This window comes from Anas acuta, chromosome 2 (assembly GCF_963932015.1).
Source record: "Anas acuta chromosome 2, bAnaAcu1.1, whole genome shotgun sequence".
NCBI classification, from domain to species: Eukaryota; Metazoa; Chordata; class Aves; order Anseriformes; family Anatidae; genus Anas; species Anas acuta.
In genome coordinates this window covers 138,505,580-138,523,915 of record NC_088980.1, presented here as the reverse complement: position 1 = coordinate 138,523,915, position 18,336 = coordinate 138,505,580, and the positions used below count along the sequence as shown (strand labels likewise).

At 34.0% G+C, this 18,336-nt stretch overlaps 1 protein-coding gene across 4 annotated transcripts in view; it reads right to left on the bottom strand.

Moving 5' to 3' along the window:
• Positions 1-18,336, bottom strand: part of ZFPM2 (zinc finger protein, FOG family member 2) — a 318,344-nt gene that overhangs the window by 217,318 nt on the left and 82,690 nt on the right. For all 4 annotated transcript variants that reach the window (XM_068672479.1, XM_068672481.1, XM_068672480.1 and 1 more), the window contains one exon: positions 16,601-16,702. In XM_068672479.1, coding sequence (XP_068528580.1) covers positions 16,601-16,702 — 102 coding nt within the window. The remainder of the gene's footprint in view (positions 1-16,600; positions 16,703-18,336) is intronic.

Sequence of the window (18,336 nt, the reverse complement as noted above, 5' to 3'; positions counted from 1 at the left end):
CAGCTTACCTAAGTTAATAGGTTAACGGAAGTCCCTAGAGAGCTCACATACAACAGTTCATAACCCAACACCAAAATTATCTTTGAGATTTAAAAACAGTATTAACATTTGATGCAAACTTTAGTCTGTAAAAAAAAGGAAAATACTACCACAGCTTCTTATGCAGTGATCAGATAAAAGGTTTGGGGTTTGGCCATGCATCATTATTCTCAAATATCAAGAAGTTTTCTGAAATACTCTCTGAGTGGCATTTTGTACACTGAGTACAGTGTACAGGCAACAGTGTAAAGGCAACAAAGTACTCAAATTTGTTTAAACATGCAGCCACATGCATGCATTTACACACCTGGAGAGAGAGAGAGACTACATATATGTTGGAATTTCCAGGAACTTAACATTTTGGAGTCCTTTTTCTTTATAAGCATCGCTTAACCTTTCCAAAGCTAAAGGTTTAAGGTCAGCTGCAGGCCACTCATTGGCAAAATGTACACAATGGCAAAGTCTTCCTGCCCTATGGATGAAACCTTGTTGAAACACCTTTTCCCATGGCATTGCTATGCCCAAAGGGAGATGTCTGACAGTTCTAACCCTTTATGTCCATTGGATGTTCTCTCTCACCTGTAGTCCCAGCACAAAATAACTGTGACCTAGATGAAATCACTCCTTCTACTCACATCTAGTCCGTGAGATGTCCTTTCCACCCTTGGTTTTGAGTGCACTCTAGCATTGTCTGCCACTGAACCAACATGCTATTACACTTGTAGAAATACACTTCAACATGGCCAGAGTTTTTGTTGTTGTTTGAAATAAACTATATGTGCTGCACTTTACAGACAGCTGCATAAAAGGAAAAGCTTTGGCTATGCCACAATTTCCTATGCCACCAAACCATAAGGATTTAACTAAAGAGGACTTCTCTTTTTTTTTTTTTTTATTAATAGAGGCATAAGCATAATCCTCCAGGCATGAATGCCAGGAAGGCAAAGCAATGAGAATAAATGTTTAATGCTGTTGAATGGGCATAGCAACTATACTCTCTGCCTGCAGCTAAATATCGCTACTACAAAGGCGTTCTTCAAGTTATCACTACTAATAGTTGTTGCTGGGCAGGTATGTATATAGGAACTGTGGTTTAAAAGGCAAGGAGAAAAAAAAAAAAAAAAAAAAAGAAAAAAAAAAAGAGTCTAATCATTTTCTGTTACAGACCAGAGTTCTGCTAAAGAAATTTAATCCTTTTTCCAATATGGAAAGAAGCCAATTGTGTACAAGTTTACTGCAATTTCAATCAGTGTGTGAACTCTAGTAACGTTGATTTTAATACCCTCTTCCTCCTTCCTTAAAAAAACAAACAAAAAATCCTCCCAAATACGCTACTCTGGCTGATTTTTTTTTTCCCTCCATCCTTCCCTCCCCCACAACTTGTACCTTCAACACAGCCAGAACTTCCACAGATCAGAGGACACTGTCAGCACAGGCTGACCAATCTCAGAGGGTTTTTTTTTTTTCCTTTTTTTTTTTTTTTTTTTTCTTCAAGATACTCCGTGTTAACAGCTTGAGGGGGTTCAATCAGCACTGCTTTGATCTCGGCTGGAACTATAATTATTTAACATTGTTACAAGGATTTCTATAATCCATCCTACCATTAAATCCCTTTTACACCCTCATCTTCTGAAGGCTAATCTGCATCCGTACACTCAGTTTGTCTCTTCAGCTGGTTTCATCAGGCTCTGGCATTCTCCAACATCCAGAGTGATGGTTCTTTTTTTTCTAATGAAATCATTTTCTTTCAAATTGAAAAGCGCAAAAGGTCTTGTGCATTTGCTACCTTTTGATGAGATAGCTATATAACACCAATATAATCCACTGTTTGCTGCAAACTTCCTTCCAATTTCATAAAATTCATTTTCTCTGTGGTGTTTTCATTGAATTGATGATATGTATGTGTGTTATATACATAGCTGATGAAAAAAAAAATCAAATGAACACCAGCAGATGCTCTTTGAAAATACAGCTAAGCCAAGAACAGTAATAGCGTGCTCATTTCTCACTATAGTCTCCTTGATAAATACTGTACGAAACACTGTATCCAAACTTAGAAAGCTAGGTAAATATTTTTTTTAAATGAAATATTTTATAATTATAATGTATGAAAGACACAAAACACACGGAAAAATTACGTTAACAGAATCAAAGGAAATAAATGACAAATAGAAAATGAGTGCAGAGCAGAGCAAAAATGAGAGCATGAACAAAGTCAGACCAGGAATATAAAAGGAGATGATCAGAAATTATGAATGATCAAAAGGGAATGGAAAGAATAAAAAGATTTCCTTTTTTCTTTTTTTATTTAAGGAAACAAAACTTGAAGAGGAAAATGTTGTTTTATTCCAGCATATGTATACACTGGGGAAACTGACTCTTTGCTGAACACATTTTCTGTGACTCATTTGTTAAGTAACTGAACTGTAAAAGCACTTGTTCCATGAAGTACCACTGGACTGCCATCTCAACAAACACTGTGCTGTGACCGTGTGCGTGTGTGAAGGGGAACACAAATGCAGACAGAAAGGCAGGGATGACAGATACAACAGGTAAGTAAGACTGAGCAATTATTACAAAAAACTATCATATCAAGGTTAGGAAATCATTAGGAAATCATATCATAGGACACTGGATATGAAGTAAACTTATTCAGATAAATAATTTAAAACCCAATATCTCACAGTGCATAACTAAATGTTAAGTTCAATGAAAAACAGCATATGTGGACTTGCTTTATTATTACAAATATTGCATAAGGAAGGTGAAAGGTGAATAGTAAGTAAAAAAAAAAAATAAAGTCAATGAAAAATATAAACAGAAAGAGCCACAATTAAAAAACTCACATAGAGAAAAATATGAGCTTTAAATGGGCATGTTTTCTTTTATTCCCCTTACCTGCTAAGATAAGCTTTAGTTTGTCAGCTAATGCTAGAAAAAGCATCATGTAACAGTCAGCTGTGCAATGAGTCAGTATTTAAATCTTATCTAAATACCAATTTAAACAATAATTAAAACAAAAGGCAGGAGATTTGACTGACTTTCAGAAGAAGAAACTAAGAACCAATGCTGTTTTACACACTTTCTATTTCAGAATGCCCCTTTAGCCAAATTTTATTTAAGAATAAAAAAAAAAATAAATGTAAAAGGTAATAAAACAAATGTTAAATGTTTCCAATAACAAAAGATTTGTCCCTAGGAAAATTTTGATCATCATCTATCACAATCCTTTTCTAATCCCGGGCAATATTTTTTACATCTTCTCCCCTCAACCAGTGCCTACTCATAATATCAACATATTTATAAGTGTATTATGCCATGTCTGTATTTCACAGCTGTTATCAGAGACAAGAAATATGAGGGTTGTTTTTTTAAAAAGCAAACAAAATATAAAAAAATAAAAAAAAAATTGCAAAACCCAAATGAGTTGTTATTTATAAAATTAATGTATTATCTCACACCCACAATGAACAGCCACTGTGAAATCAAACTAAACAGCAGCCACAAGATTTAATCTCCTGTTTCTAAAAAGAAAAAACTGTACATTTTTAAACATATATACAAATCAAACATCCTGTATAATTGTATAAAAATTTTCATAAAATATAAGAAGTTTCCAAACAGAAAGTTAGAAAAACAAGCAAATCCATAAAACAATATTCTGTAATTAATGGAAACTCAAGATGCAATTTGAATTCCTTATTTATTGTATTCAGAATACTGGGTCTTACTGAAGTAATTTACTTTAACGCCCTTTAACATTGTCAGAAGAGTGGAAACGGGCCTTTAGCGTTGTTTAGATTTGCATCCCTATTAATTTGTGCTTGCTAACAGGTCACTTAGTATGTAGAAAGTACAATGATAAAGGCAGCTCATGCTTGGAAGAGCTTATGACCTAAGGCCGCAATCCTACAAACACTTACATGTATGCTTAACTTAATGCACGTGAGTAGTTCTTTCCTTGCTCAACAGCATGCTCATATGCATTAAATTAAAAGTTTGTAAGTGCTTTGCAGGGTGACAACCTGGAAGACCAGAAAAGTTCTTATAAATGTAGATTTTTTTTATCACCTGAAGAAAAATAAATAAATAAAAAGGGACCTATTGATCCTATTTTCAAATCATAGAATCATAGAATCATTAAAGTTGGAAGAGACCTTCAAGATCATCTGGTCCAACCATCACCCTACTACCAGTATCACCCACTAAATTATGTCTCTATGCTCCAAGTCCAACCTTTCCTTGAACACCCCAAGGGACAGTGACACCACCATTCCCCTGGGACACCTGTTCCAATGCCTGGCTAATCTTTCTGAGAAGAAATGTCTCACAATTTCTAACCTAAACCTCACCTGGTGCAACTTGAGGCCATTCCCTCTAGTCCTATCACTAGTTACCTGTGAGAAGAGGACGACCCCTGATTAATCTGAAAAAATGTATTTAGTATATATTTCTTGCACTGTTCTATGATCTCTTTCTTGGACACTTAAGAGATTTTCTGATGCTCAAGAGTATACTTGTTCCTATCTCCCATTCATAACAAAGTCTTGGGTGAATACCTCATGACTATGGCTATTGGTCTTTCTCCTATAAGGTGAGTGTAGTTGTGAGTCCTATACAAACAACATATGCATTTATAAATTAATTAGTAGTTAATAGACTGCTAGCTATTAATAAACTAGGTATTAACTCCATCACAATCTATGTGTGGATTTTCTGTTTACTTCAACAGGACCGAATATGTGAATGCAAAGTTTGCCTACCCAAAGATGAAATAATATATTTCTGCCCTCTGTTAAAATTTAAATCAGTGTAAATAATTGCTGGATTTAGGCATGTAGCTGTCTAACAGTATCCACTCTATTTATTACCACATTTCTGGGGTGAAGACAATGCTAAACTACCATATTTGATGGCACTTCACTCTGCAGATAGAGTTTCCCTGAAACCCATCGGGCATCACATGGAGTGATGAGTACTTCAACTGAAGGTGGTCATGTTGGGTTAGAGCAATCAGCCTCAGTATTTGGTATTCTTTATTTATGCATAGACTGCTTAATATAGATAAAGCAAAACCCTGACTGCTGGTGAGCAAAATAAAGTCATATTTCACAGTTATGATGTCATCAAAGGACTATATTTCATGGCTGTAACATCTTTGCAAATATATACATTAAGTGGTATCCCTAAGGAGTACTACTTGCTAAGTCTGCCTGAGGTCCAGCAAAGTGGACCTCCTTAAATTCCATTTAATGTACATTAAGATTTGAATATCAAGGAATTCTAAATAGCCTGAGGATAGAAAAGGCATTCTGAATTTTATACATTGTAGCATACTTGCCATATTACATAAATTTTTCTATATATTATGTGCTTTGTTATCTTCAATTCACTCTTTAAATTTCACCACACTATTTTCCTTTTATGCATTTATCTGTGCTTATATGCTTTATATATTATATGTAATTACAAAATTACAATTCAAGTGAAACTCATATAATATATAAACTATCATTGATGCAGTATGAGAATTTTAGATCTTGAAAATGGAATTTGATTACTTTATTCACTCTCAACCAATATCACTGAAATATCAGCCTTAAGCAACGTGGGCTGCTAAAATCATTTGGTTCCATTTTTCCAAAAAGGAAAACTGATAGGATTATTTTCGTGATAAATTAATTTTACCATGTAATTGCAATTATGACTTCTAATTAATGAATGGTTTCAAGCCTTACTAACTAGGTCAGCATTTTTCTTTTAAAAATATATCATTTTTCTCTTTAGATAAGCGTCATGATCTGTCCAAGCTTTGGGGAAAAGCACATAGAGTTTTTCTAGGGCAATGATCCCAGAAGCTGAGAAATAGTGATAGCAATGTGACATGCTTTGCTACACATTTAAGTGACTTTTGTCTCTTTTACAAGAAAAAATAAAAAGCAGGCAATGGTAAAAGGTATTTTAATAGGTAGGATCACAGTTTCTAAGTACTACCAAACTATTATTTAACTTCTAGACTGAGTTCCCCCAGTGTATATAGAACACTGAACACTATGAAACCAATGAATCAGAACAATTAATCCACTGCATCACGCCTGTCAAAATGCATGTGGCGTTGTAAAACATAACAAGAACAGGCAGAATTGAAGAAGAACAGGTTTTATATAATTGGATATATTCCTACTGGAAGTTATTAAAGGAATCTAATGCTTACTTTCAACATCATATAGGACAGAGTTCAATGCTCCTCATTGTACATTACTCTGTCAGATACTGTGTTTGAAGGTACCCCAGTAATATGCAAGAACACTTCTCCAGCATCCCCTAAAGCTGTCTTCTGGCATGTGGCATTTTAAATTCTGTATTGCTCTTCTCCTCTTCCCTTCCCTGTCAACAAACTTTTCACACAGTTCTTCAATTCTATATCATTCACACATGGCATGATGATATGGGAAAGAAAATTAAGAAAGTTTTAACTACTAAAACAAGGATTAGCAGGACAAGATGAGAGAAAAATTAATTTCCTTGGAAGAGGCTCAAAATTTGATGGCTAAAATATTATGGGTATAGTAATTAAACTAAATGCTAGCTCTTATCAGACTGCAACACACCAAATTATCTGTTGTTTTGTTATAGGGTGTTTTTTTTTCTTCTGTTAGAAATAGGCATATATTTGGAAAGTACCTTTTAAAGAAAATTTCTGAGAAAAATTGAGATCCAATACATACTTTGAAAAGTAATCGATATCAAATACTAAGGAATTCTGTAATTTGGGCCAAAATGTCCAAATAAAAGTCCAAATTCTGTAATTTGGGCCAAAGAATAAGTCAATGAAAATCCACAAAGTATAAATGATAATACCAAAAATAGTAAAGTTTAAAATTATAATTATATTATTATATTATTATTAAATTATAATAAACAATATGAAGCATATACAATATTGTATACATTAATGTATATTATATGTTAATATGTATGTATTAATGTATACATTTATATATTAATATATATGTATTTTTGTATACATTTATACACATTGTATACATGACTCTATTACACTTAAAAGAACTTTCAGTGAATGCTAATCATGACTGCTTCCCAGATAGTCTCTCTCTCTTTTTTTTTTTTTTTTTTTTTTTTTTTTTTTTTAAAGAACTAGTATTTATTTATATATGTAAGCCAAAGATTTCTTAACCGATTAGTAGCTTTGGCACCACAATAGAAGTACTAAATTTCAGATAACTTAATGAAGTCCTTTCTTCACACAAAGATGTCATTTGAAATTCAGTCTCCTTTAAGAACCACCCATCCCAAACACTACTCTCTCAATGAACCACTCTGGAACATTATGTTCATAGTGTGCATTATCTTATCTTTCTAAATTATCCATAATAATCCATCATTGTGTTTTTATGCTGATGAAATACCTTTGATATTAATGAAACTATATCACCATAAAATCAGAGAAGCACAGACCTGAATCATTCCACTTGAGTATTTTCTTTAAGTAACGTATCATTTTTACAACTTCATCCTCAATCCCTGAAATGTATCAGACAATTTTTCTTCATAAAAAAACAGTAAACCACTGCATAATCCTGGAATACTCACTCAAGACAAAATTACAAAAAATACTGGAAAGTTTCTCTATTTGTAATCCCCAAGAATATGTTGAGAAGCCAAGTATGTCTGTTCATCTGTTCAAGTTTTCCAGCATGAATAAATTGTTTGAGGGTCTTGAGGGAGATAAAGGATGTAAGGGAGGAAGGGAAAGAGTAAGGTTAAAAAAAAAAAAAAAAGCCAAGAACCCAGATGGCTTCTGCACAGCTCTTTTGGAAAGTCTAAACTAACAAGCTGACTGTAGGAAAAACTAGGCACTAGTGCTATTGTGCCATTACGGCTTTCCAGACACAAAGGCTTTAATTCTTATCTGCCTAACCAAATATATGTATTATATTACTTTTTTTTTTTTTTTTTTAAACTCTGGGCCACGTTTCTAACTACTAGATTCTTTCCTTCTTTCTTTCCTTTATTTCTTTCTTTTTCTTTCTTTCTCTTTCCTTCCTTCCTTCACTGACTCTCATTAGAACATATTTAAATAACTAAAAACTATTTTAACTAAACAAAAATGAGGTCTGATTCTATTAAGATAACCATGCTTATTTTTGTCATATTGATGAATAAGTGTTGAATGATTGCATAAAAGTTTACTCCAGCACTTCTCCAGCAATTACCACCATTGCACTTTGTATACAAAGATGGTTTACACACACCCTTGTCTGAAGCCTACATCAAGGAGAGAAAGAAAGATCTACTATTCAATCCATATTCTTCCTTTGGACATGCAATGGTAAAATGGCCTAAAAAATGAAATGAGATAATTAGAAACATAAAATCAAATGTGAGTTAATCTGGTATCATTAAGTTAAACACAAATACTGAAGTCGGGGTCAGAATTTTGACAAGGATATTGCCCTTAGGACACTCTTGCCATCCCATGACCACTCTATTCAGCTCCATTTCCAGACTCAGAACCATTCTGAACTGTGTAATTTTATTGGGTAAATATTCATATCTAGTTTGTCACTGACGCGTCATATTAAATTTGCTTTCAGCAAAAGCTGGTTCTCTCAAATGGAGGTATAATGGCTTCTGGTGATAATGTGTTTGGTTGGTTACATTATTTAAAATTTTATGTTATGATGTCTTAACAGGAAGGAAGTAAATGAGGGAAGAGGAAAATACATTCTGAAAACCAAAATATGTTCTTTAATTATATATGCTGAACACACAACACATCACTGTAGCCAAAAGAAAGCTGCCAACTTAATTAATAAAGACACCAGCATTGCTCTGTAGGTACTAGCACCCAACTGCTGCACTATTGCGTTGCATGGTAAATAACACTAAGTTGTGCATACAGTTCATTGTATTAACACATCCATCCTTCAGCTGTTCAAGGCAATGTTCCTATGCAGTATTCTGCATGCAATAATCTTAGTTGAATTAACGAGGAAAACACAACAAAGAGCAAAATAGTTGTGAACCAATTAAATGTCCCTTTTGATTCTCACTCCATCTGTTTCCCAAAACAGACATTGTCTCCTAGTCCTTTGCAATTACCGGGGTGTTATATTGCTTTTATGACCACACTACAGTAGAGACAGCTGAAAAGTGCAAAGCTTTCTGCCAGCCTCTGCAGGTCCCTTGGTGCATGAAACTACAAGAAACAATGTATTGTAATGCAGATGTTCATTGATTCCCTGCAGACTTTCACAGACTACGAGTCCTTCACTGTGTGACCTACAGGGATTTGTACTTCACATAATATCCACTATATAGTGTATCATGTCCAAAGTGAAGTACCTAGTAAATCTGATCATTTGTCCCTTGCACATGCCTTTCCCAGCTATCAACTTTTTTCAGAGAACAAGAAGTCTTTTGTGCTTGAAACATAAATGCCAATCAAAATAGAATACAATTCTAATGTGTATCACTTTTCATTCAGAGTCCAGTACATTTTACAGTTCAGGATGATGTTCTTGCCTCATGCTGTACATATACAAGTAGAAAAGAATTTAGGAAGGTCCTGGATCAAATGAAATTGAGTCTATTTAGTCTGAAAACTTGCTCACTTGCAGATTAAGGTAGTTTCCAAAGCACAATTTACACCTAAAATACTGAAAATGAAAAGCCATGCAACATCAAGTAAATACTTCACAACTGGGTAAATAAAGGCCCAGAAATATTATACAAATGCCATCAAACTAAACACTAATAGGCTTGAAGGTTTTAGATAGTTTCACTTTTCTGAAGCACTTGGACGAGCATTAAAATGAAGTTCTGTGTTTGAAAATATTCTAAAAGGCTACTTGTTTGAACAAAATTAAAGCTCTACACATTTAAAATGTGTAGAATGAGAAAATGTTACTTCTAAACTAGGTGCATTTCCATAGCACCTAATTTTTAAACAGAATTTAAATTTACATAAATGTTACTTGCATGAAACGATGTTAAGGAAATGGCATCTCTAATGACAAAACAGTTGAGTGCTTGATAAGGGCTCCAGTAGCCAGCGATTAACTTCATCGATATTTTATGTCACAAGTCAAATACGGTAAGGTTTATCTCCAAGTTTATAGAATCTTACAATATTTACACCTTGAACCATGAAAAGGATTCCACAGAAGTCACCATAAGAGCAAGTGACTTCAGGATAGTAAATATCTCTTTGTTTTCAATACTTAGAACTGCCTATTGTGGAAACATCTCAATTTTCTTTTCAAGCCTTGGTGACTGCCATTTCTGGTTAGCTGGCATATATATGGTCAGGAGTGGACATAGAATTAAAAACTCTCCTCATTGCTTGATTTTACCTATTACACCTACTCAGTAGCTCACGCAACAGTCTGTTCCCTACAAACAGGCTTGCATGTAGGAAAGATGGCTGCAAATATTAGGTTGCTACTTCCATGTTAGTTCACACAACCACTCTCATTTTCTCATCTTTCAGGGTTTTAGAGGGAACAGCCTGGCAACAAGATCAATTGCCTTGCAGAAAAGATAGTTTCTGTACTAGCAACATCTGTTCAAGGGTGTAAAAGAAGGAAGAAAACCTTCCTTCTGGTAAAGGAAAGCTAATTACATGTGCCAAAGAAAAGTTCTGGGCACTGAGGCTAAATAATATGAAATGGGCCACATCGATGTGTTGGAAGACTCCCTTAGCCTTTCAGTAGGTTACTGCATACAAATTACCTATTGAGTAGGCTCCCTGCAATGCTCCCTGAAATTTGGGAATTATTTTGGAAGAGTGCCAGCTGGCCTCAACCACAATCATGCCAGGGACATTTTTGGCACTTCACTGGTATGTATTCTTCAGTTTCTGTGACTACTGAATTCACTAACATATGTGTAACCTAGTTTTCCTTACAGCTCTTAGCCCTGCATCTTCTCTTTACAAGAGGAACATGCTGAACATGCTCATCAGGTTAGAGCAGAGAGGTGGGGCCCTCAGAAGGGTTTGCACCAGCTGCTACAGCCAGCAGAATAATTTCTCAGTCCCACCACCTCAGCACTGACCCTGGACAAAAGTACCACATCCTGGTGCTCCTATTTTTGGCTCCTATATAAAATGCTTGCATGTTATACACTAATATTGACTTTTAAAATATTGTATATTTAAATACCATCATTTGATGATATAAGAATCTCAGCTTTTGTCACAAAAAAATGTGTGGGATGTCTTCAAGAGTTCATGCTTCTAGCAGACATTTGATAGCGAGTCATAATGATGTATGGATAAAATCACTAAGTACACCACTAAGGTTAAACAAGGTGAATATAATGCAAGAGTACTTGGGGAAAAATGGTTTTAGTTAAGCAATCAGACCTCAAATAGAACAATGCCTTGCAGAGGTCTGCAGTGCTGACAGAGTTTCAGGTAATCAACAGTAAGCTGTGCTATGCATGAAAAGGCCTGGGAATACCACAGTCCTTGAAGACCTGGTTCAGTTCTATGTACAAGAGTGAAAATTATTTGAAACACTTAACACACAGGTGTGGTGACCTCCCAAAACAGCTCCAGTGTCAGAACCAAAGCATGAAGTCAGTGGTTCATTCCCATTAGCTTCACCAACCTCAATAGTATTCAAGTGTCAAAATAAGACCTGCAGTCCGTGAGTTAATTTGATGACTATTACCCCCCTACATTCTGCATGGCCCCCTCTTAGTTCCAAACTAACGACAGAACCAGATCAAGATCCACAGAAATTCTCCCCATCTCCTGTATCCCCCCTCCCAACACCCTGGTATAGGAGCTGGGCTCTCTTCTTTTAATCCAATACCCACTTCACTACAGAAGATTTATTTAGACTGCCTCTTGTTTCATAAAGGGCTCCAAAAGTCTGTAGTGATTTTGACACTTTGTTATAATGTTTCTGTGACCCCCCCCCACCCCCTCCTCACATACCACACCACCACCCAGCCTCATTTTCATATGGATACAAAGCATCGGGATAAAATGATGGTTCATTATAGTGGTACAGAGCTCTTATCTTCATCCGGCAAGAGTCATTTCCTTCCAAAGATTGAAATGCAAATGTGAAAATTAATGATAACTGCATTATCTGATAGCAGAGATAATACCGATTCACTGTCAGAGTAACACACAGTCGTTCTATGATTTCCTCTGCTTCTTCACAATATTCTTCTTACTGTCAGACTATATCTATGGTTAACTATGTTTCATGGATTTTTGTTAATTTACATCAAATAGCATTTCCAAGATCTTATATCTACCACATCCCCCAATCAAAAAAGAAACGAAATCGGGACAGTAATCTCCAAGTCCTTCTTAGGGCTGGTTTAAAAAGAAAGAAAGAAAGAAAGAAAAAAAAAAGAAAAAAAAATAAAGAAAAAAAAAAAAGGAAAGAAGGAAAAAAAAAAAAAGAAAGACTATCATTAATATCTGTTTCCATCCTGCAGTGGCCTACCAACCATTCCAATCCATATTATACACTCTTGCTTTGTAACACAAACTGCTTAGAGTATTATGAAATAATGCAGATTTAGCCCAACAATCAATACATATTTACAGCAGTTCTTATGAATGGTTACAGGAAATCTATTCAGAAAAGCTTTTCAAGCTACCTTTTGTAACAGGTAAAAATGTGAACCTGGCATGTGAAATGTTCACAAGGATCTTTCTGATCCACATCCTGCTAAAGCAATACTTCAGAATTCACATGAAAGACTAGTGTATCTTTTATTAAAAATTCATAGCAGTGTCACACGCAGCATATCATTACTTTAAAGCACTATTTAACTTTGTATTTACTATTTTTCTTACCCTTTCTGATATATTTTAAGAAAAACACCAACTTGCAATGGTAATAAAAAGAAACTACACTGTGTTATATTTAACCATCTTAAATGTTTTTTTCTATATTCCTTGATATATGTATATGAGTCATGATGAATCTCCTGAGATTTCACATGAGTTATGACTTCATCCTGCTTTACTATTATCAATAGTAGAAATTCTGTCGATTTACTTGAGGCAGAATTTTACACATGGGAAACTTTCACTTAATGTGTAGATGAATGTAAACAGTACATAAAAAATAACCATAAAATGGCAAAGAGAGTTGTAAGTCTTATTTTCCATTGCTTATTTTTTTTTTTTTTTCATTTTGGTTATGTGGACAAACCACATTAGCTCACTTTCTACGATAATTTCAGATACATATCAAAAGAACTTCTGACACTGACTTTCAAGACCATCCAACTCACAAACTCAACATGTTCTGTAATAAAGCTGTGCTCCTATATGGCTGGGAAGGTAATGGCTTGTATAGGGAATAAGTATAAAATAGTTGACAATATAGTGAATGTATTCACATTAAAAAGAGTTCTGGTACGGAAGCATGGAACCTCTAGGATATTTAATTCACAGTTCCCCAAGTTGGGCAGGCTTACATAGAATAGATATGCAGTAAGAAAGGGGATGATCCTATTCTTGTGTGATTGATAGTCTGTAGAAGACATGCAGGAGATACTCTTTTTGTTCATTATCTGTTAAAACACTGATCACTTTCTTCATGTGCACTGATAACCTAGCAATAATACAAAGGATTATCATATATATAATACATGCATATTGCTATATGCATATACTATGTGCATCTACACATATCAAGATGCGCATCTGATAACAAACAGTATATTTAAGGCTGTAAAATGATCTCTACTTCCACTTTTAAAGAATAAATCTTTTCATATAAAATTTGTTCAAGCGCAGTCTTGCAGATTTTTTTTTTTCTTTTTTACTTCTGCTGTTGGCCGTACAGGAAAAAGAATCAGGTCCTTTACTGTGTATCTATACACAGTCTATTGACCTCAGTTTCCATTATTTCGGAGTTGTCTTCTCATTAAAAAAAAAAAAAAGGACAAAACCAATGAACCAATAAAAATTACAGATAACTTAAAATATGTGTATATTCAGGTAACAAAGTGACTACATAGAGTACGCATTATCACTGCAGAAATTCTTTGTTGGTCAGTGAAGGTTGCAAGTTTATGTGATTTCAAAGACTGCATCAGCGGTAACTCTTTGAAGCTACAGCACATTTAACTGTAGATTTTTCATAAAGTGGAGGGAAGGAAGGAAGGAAGGAAGGAAGGAAGGAAGGAAGGAAGGAAGGAAGGAAGGAAGGAAGGAAGGAAGGAAGGAAGGAAGGAAGGAAGGAAGGAAGGAAGGAAGGAAGGAAGGAAGGAAGGAAGGAAGGAAGGAAGGAAAGAAAAGCTCTAAATTTATAAAGAATTTTCCCTGAGTTGTCAAGTTGTCACAGTTCAGACTTCCAGTCTATCAACTTGCATCATGAAGAACACATTTCATTGTTTTCTGAGAGCTTTATCTCGGTAGAAAGACCAGATGTAGACTCCATAACAAACTATGACTAGCTACTCATAAAGGTAGCATCTGTACTGTGAGCTGGTGAAGTTAAGTAAACCTAAGTTTTTAATGGCTCTTTTTTCTGCGGTGCTAGCATAAACCCCTAAATAAGCAAAATATTTCATGCTTTGGGTTTGTTTGTTTGTTTTGAAGATCTAAAAGAAGTTATCATTTTTCGTGTACTACATGGCTGAAATTAATTTCTGTGGTGTTTTTTTGTTTGTTTGTTTGTTTTTCCCATATCAATAAATAACCAAATTCATTTCAGAAAGCATGCATGATGGAGAGCATGTCATGGGGTATATATCCATTCCTTTCCATACTTCATACATACTAGTCCCTTTAAAAAATCTGTACTTAAATAAAACAAAGCTCTTCATTTCATGTCATTGGCCAACCATTTGCAAAAGTTAAACCGCAACCCATGTCAAAGCTATCAATAAATATGTATTACACATCTTACTGTTTGATATCTTGCTGTTTAACCAAACATTTTTTTTCCAACGAAAAAGTCATAAAAATGTATCTTAAATGTTTCTATAAAAAGACAACAGTCAACACAAATATATTTTCAACTATGTTGAATACTATGTTATACACTAAACAATGAACAAAAATGTATATATTTAAGGTAGAATTTATTTCTAATGAATTTTTTTCAAGCCATATGTTAATCATTAAGTCATCATTAAGTAATCATTAATCATTAACTGCCTTTAAATCTGCAGTTAAGTTAAAAAAGGTTATTCTGGTCCATCCACGGATGCCCTTTGTATTACTTCAAATGTACTGTAGTGTACTTTATTACAAGATCTTGTTTTCATATAACACCATAGTGCTTTATATAAAGTATCAACTTACTTGTATATTATCATTAAGACCATTTTAAATGACATCATAACCATCAGATTTACTATGTCTTCATTTTTGTTTGCATTGCATTTTCCAGGTACTGGTTTCAGAAAATTACCATTAGCATTATTCTTTTCCTCATGAAGAGCACACAGTAATTTGCAAAATCAAGCAAGGATGAAAATGTGATTGAAATACAGAATATTTTTTTTCTAATGAAATATTATTATTGAATTATAAATTATTGATATAACACTTCTGAAACTCTTTTCTGACATGTTCATCCTTTTTAGGGAAAATGTTTATTAGAGATACAGCTATTCTAAGTGTATGTCTAGTTTCAGATGCACATTTTCCAAAAGCACAATTAAAATATATTAAATATAATGGATTTTTAAGGCCCTACCTAGAGTCCATACCCATGAAATCACTGATGAACTTAACTGCAAAATCACCTCATTCAAAAATACAGTTTACCCCTTTGTCTTAGGTACTCTTATGATACAACAGAGGTTTTACATATTTATATTGAACAGATATTTGGAAAGTATTCCCATGCTACCATCACTTTTTATACCTTAGCAATACTGTGCTTGCGCCTCCTTAGAAGTGCGTAATAGAAAAATATTAACATGAATTAATGTTTTACTGTGAACTTCTAGCAGCATATTGTCTACAATCTATGTTTCTCTTTCAACCAAAATCAATGACCATGTTTACTACACGATTTCTATCAAGTTCAAACCTGGTAATCAAAGTCCTTGAAAATGTCAGTAGTTTCCATACCTGTTTGTTAATCTCAACATGCTGCTAAATATAAGCACAAAGCTTGTGGGGGTACAATGGTGTCTGGTTGGTCTGGCCTCAGAAAATATAGCAGAAAAACTTCTATCTTAATACAGACATGGAACTGGGAATTTACTGATCAATTTTAATCCTAAAATTTTAAGCATCAACACTTTCCTTTATATCAAGAAAATGTGTAAGACATTCCATGTGAAACAATTTATACAATGGTATAGCCAAAACCCTTTTTTACTCAACATCTTTCTCTTAGTCCTTATTCATTAATATCTTGGACGCCAAAAGATTGTTAAAGAAACAGTTCATTGAAAAACAATACAAGGCAGAACACAGCCAATAATAATAATAATAATAATAATAATAATAATAATAATAATAATAACAACAACAATAATATAGGAAATCTCTAGTTTAAGAGATTTCTCATGGCTTTCAGTTGTTTTTTCCTACCTGGCCCATCCCAATCTTCTGCCTCCGCAGCAAGCTGCCCAGGTTTTTCTGACCTTGAATCACTCTCAGATTCTGCTACCCCCTGGATGCCTTCTTCATTGCCTGAAAAAAACAATCCAATAAGTACCTTTTTGAGATATTTCAATAATGACTTTTAGGCAGTTCTTCTTCAATATCCAAACAACTGCTTATATGTAAGTGAAAATATATTCATATTGATAAACAGAGAGGAAATGGAAGAAAAAATAAAAAAAAAAAGTATTATTAGACATGTAAACGTCTGTGAGTTTCCAATGTATAAAACAAGCTCCAATCCTTCCAGTTCTGTGGAGGGACAAGTCTTGGTAATCAGTGTATATTCCATAGGCTTAAAAAAAAAAAAAAAAATCACAACTAGCACCTATTCTGTAAACTTACATACCAAGTCATTAAGTTTATATGCATAAATGAGAGAAACAAATGAGGTCATTACTCCCCAGCTAGAGGGGTGATTAAGGAAAATATTCTTTCACTTAAATGTTTTCTTGAATTGACACCTAACTGACACCTAACTGTTGTTTATGCTTTGCAGATTAATGACACTGCACATGTCTACTAACATGTACACATGGTCTACTAACTATGCTGGCTTTCCTGGCAACTAGTGGAAGACCTAGTCTATGGTATTTAGGCATTTAAGGAATTTCTGCTTAAAGGTTTCAAGCCAGCTACCCTATGACAGCTTTCTCCCCATCAAGCTTTATCTAAAAAAAAAATAAAATTTGTAGTGAATTTGAGAGTTTTCACCATCAATCTGAGAATATCTGTCTGCCTTCAGAAACTATCTAGTTCAAGGTAGCACATAAGGCAGACTGAACATTACAAGCAGGTAAATTTTTAGAGGTGGCCACTTTATTATTATTTGAAGAATTATTAATTGAATGTCAAATTATTTTGGTTAAAGAAAGTTACTAATTAAGCTCTATGCAAAAATACTTTGAAATAACCACTACAAACATACAAACTGAAGGTAAAGGGTTAAAATATTAACACAAAATAGTATGGCCACAGTAATGTGCTAAATGATCTGTCAGGCTGCTTATGCCAGCCAGTAATTCGGTGCATTTATAGAATTTATTTATTTTTTTTACTACTAATTAATCCAAAAATCCTTAAATAGGAAGAGATTTTGAAGAATGGGAGAAGTCGAACCTGCTCAATTAACTACATTGGTCAAAGAGGTCAAAGAGATTTGCAGTTTATATTTTATAACAATCTAGAAGAAAACTTTAAAAAAATAGTTCCACAGAAAAGTGGCAGCATTAAAAAAATGCTGAATATTTCCAGATTTGGAAATCAGACTGTTTGTTGATTTGACAACAGTAAAATGAGGAGAAAAAAGCAGAACAATTAAGTAGTAACTTGCATTTTTTTTTCCCACTTATGATAACAAAAGCTTTTATTAGCAACATAGGTAGAGAAATGTGATTACAACAAACCATGCCAGATCCCCATACACTATCATTGGAGCTATATTTATACCAGATAAGATTGCGACCCAGAGTTTTCAAGTACATGATCATATACAAGCACTATAAAGTATAAACTTCACGAGCACATGTAACATCTTATATTAACATTTTCTTCCTTGAAAATGATTTTTGAAATCCTATGTATAAGGAACTGGTAAACTACTTCTCACACAAACACAACACTATATTCACTCTAGACTCGGATAATGAAAATTAATTCTTAAG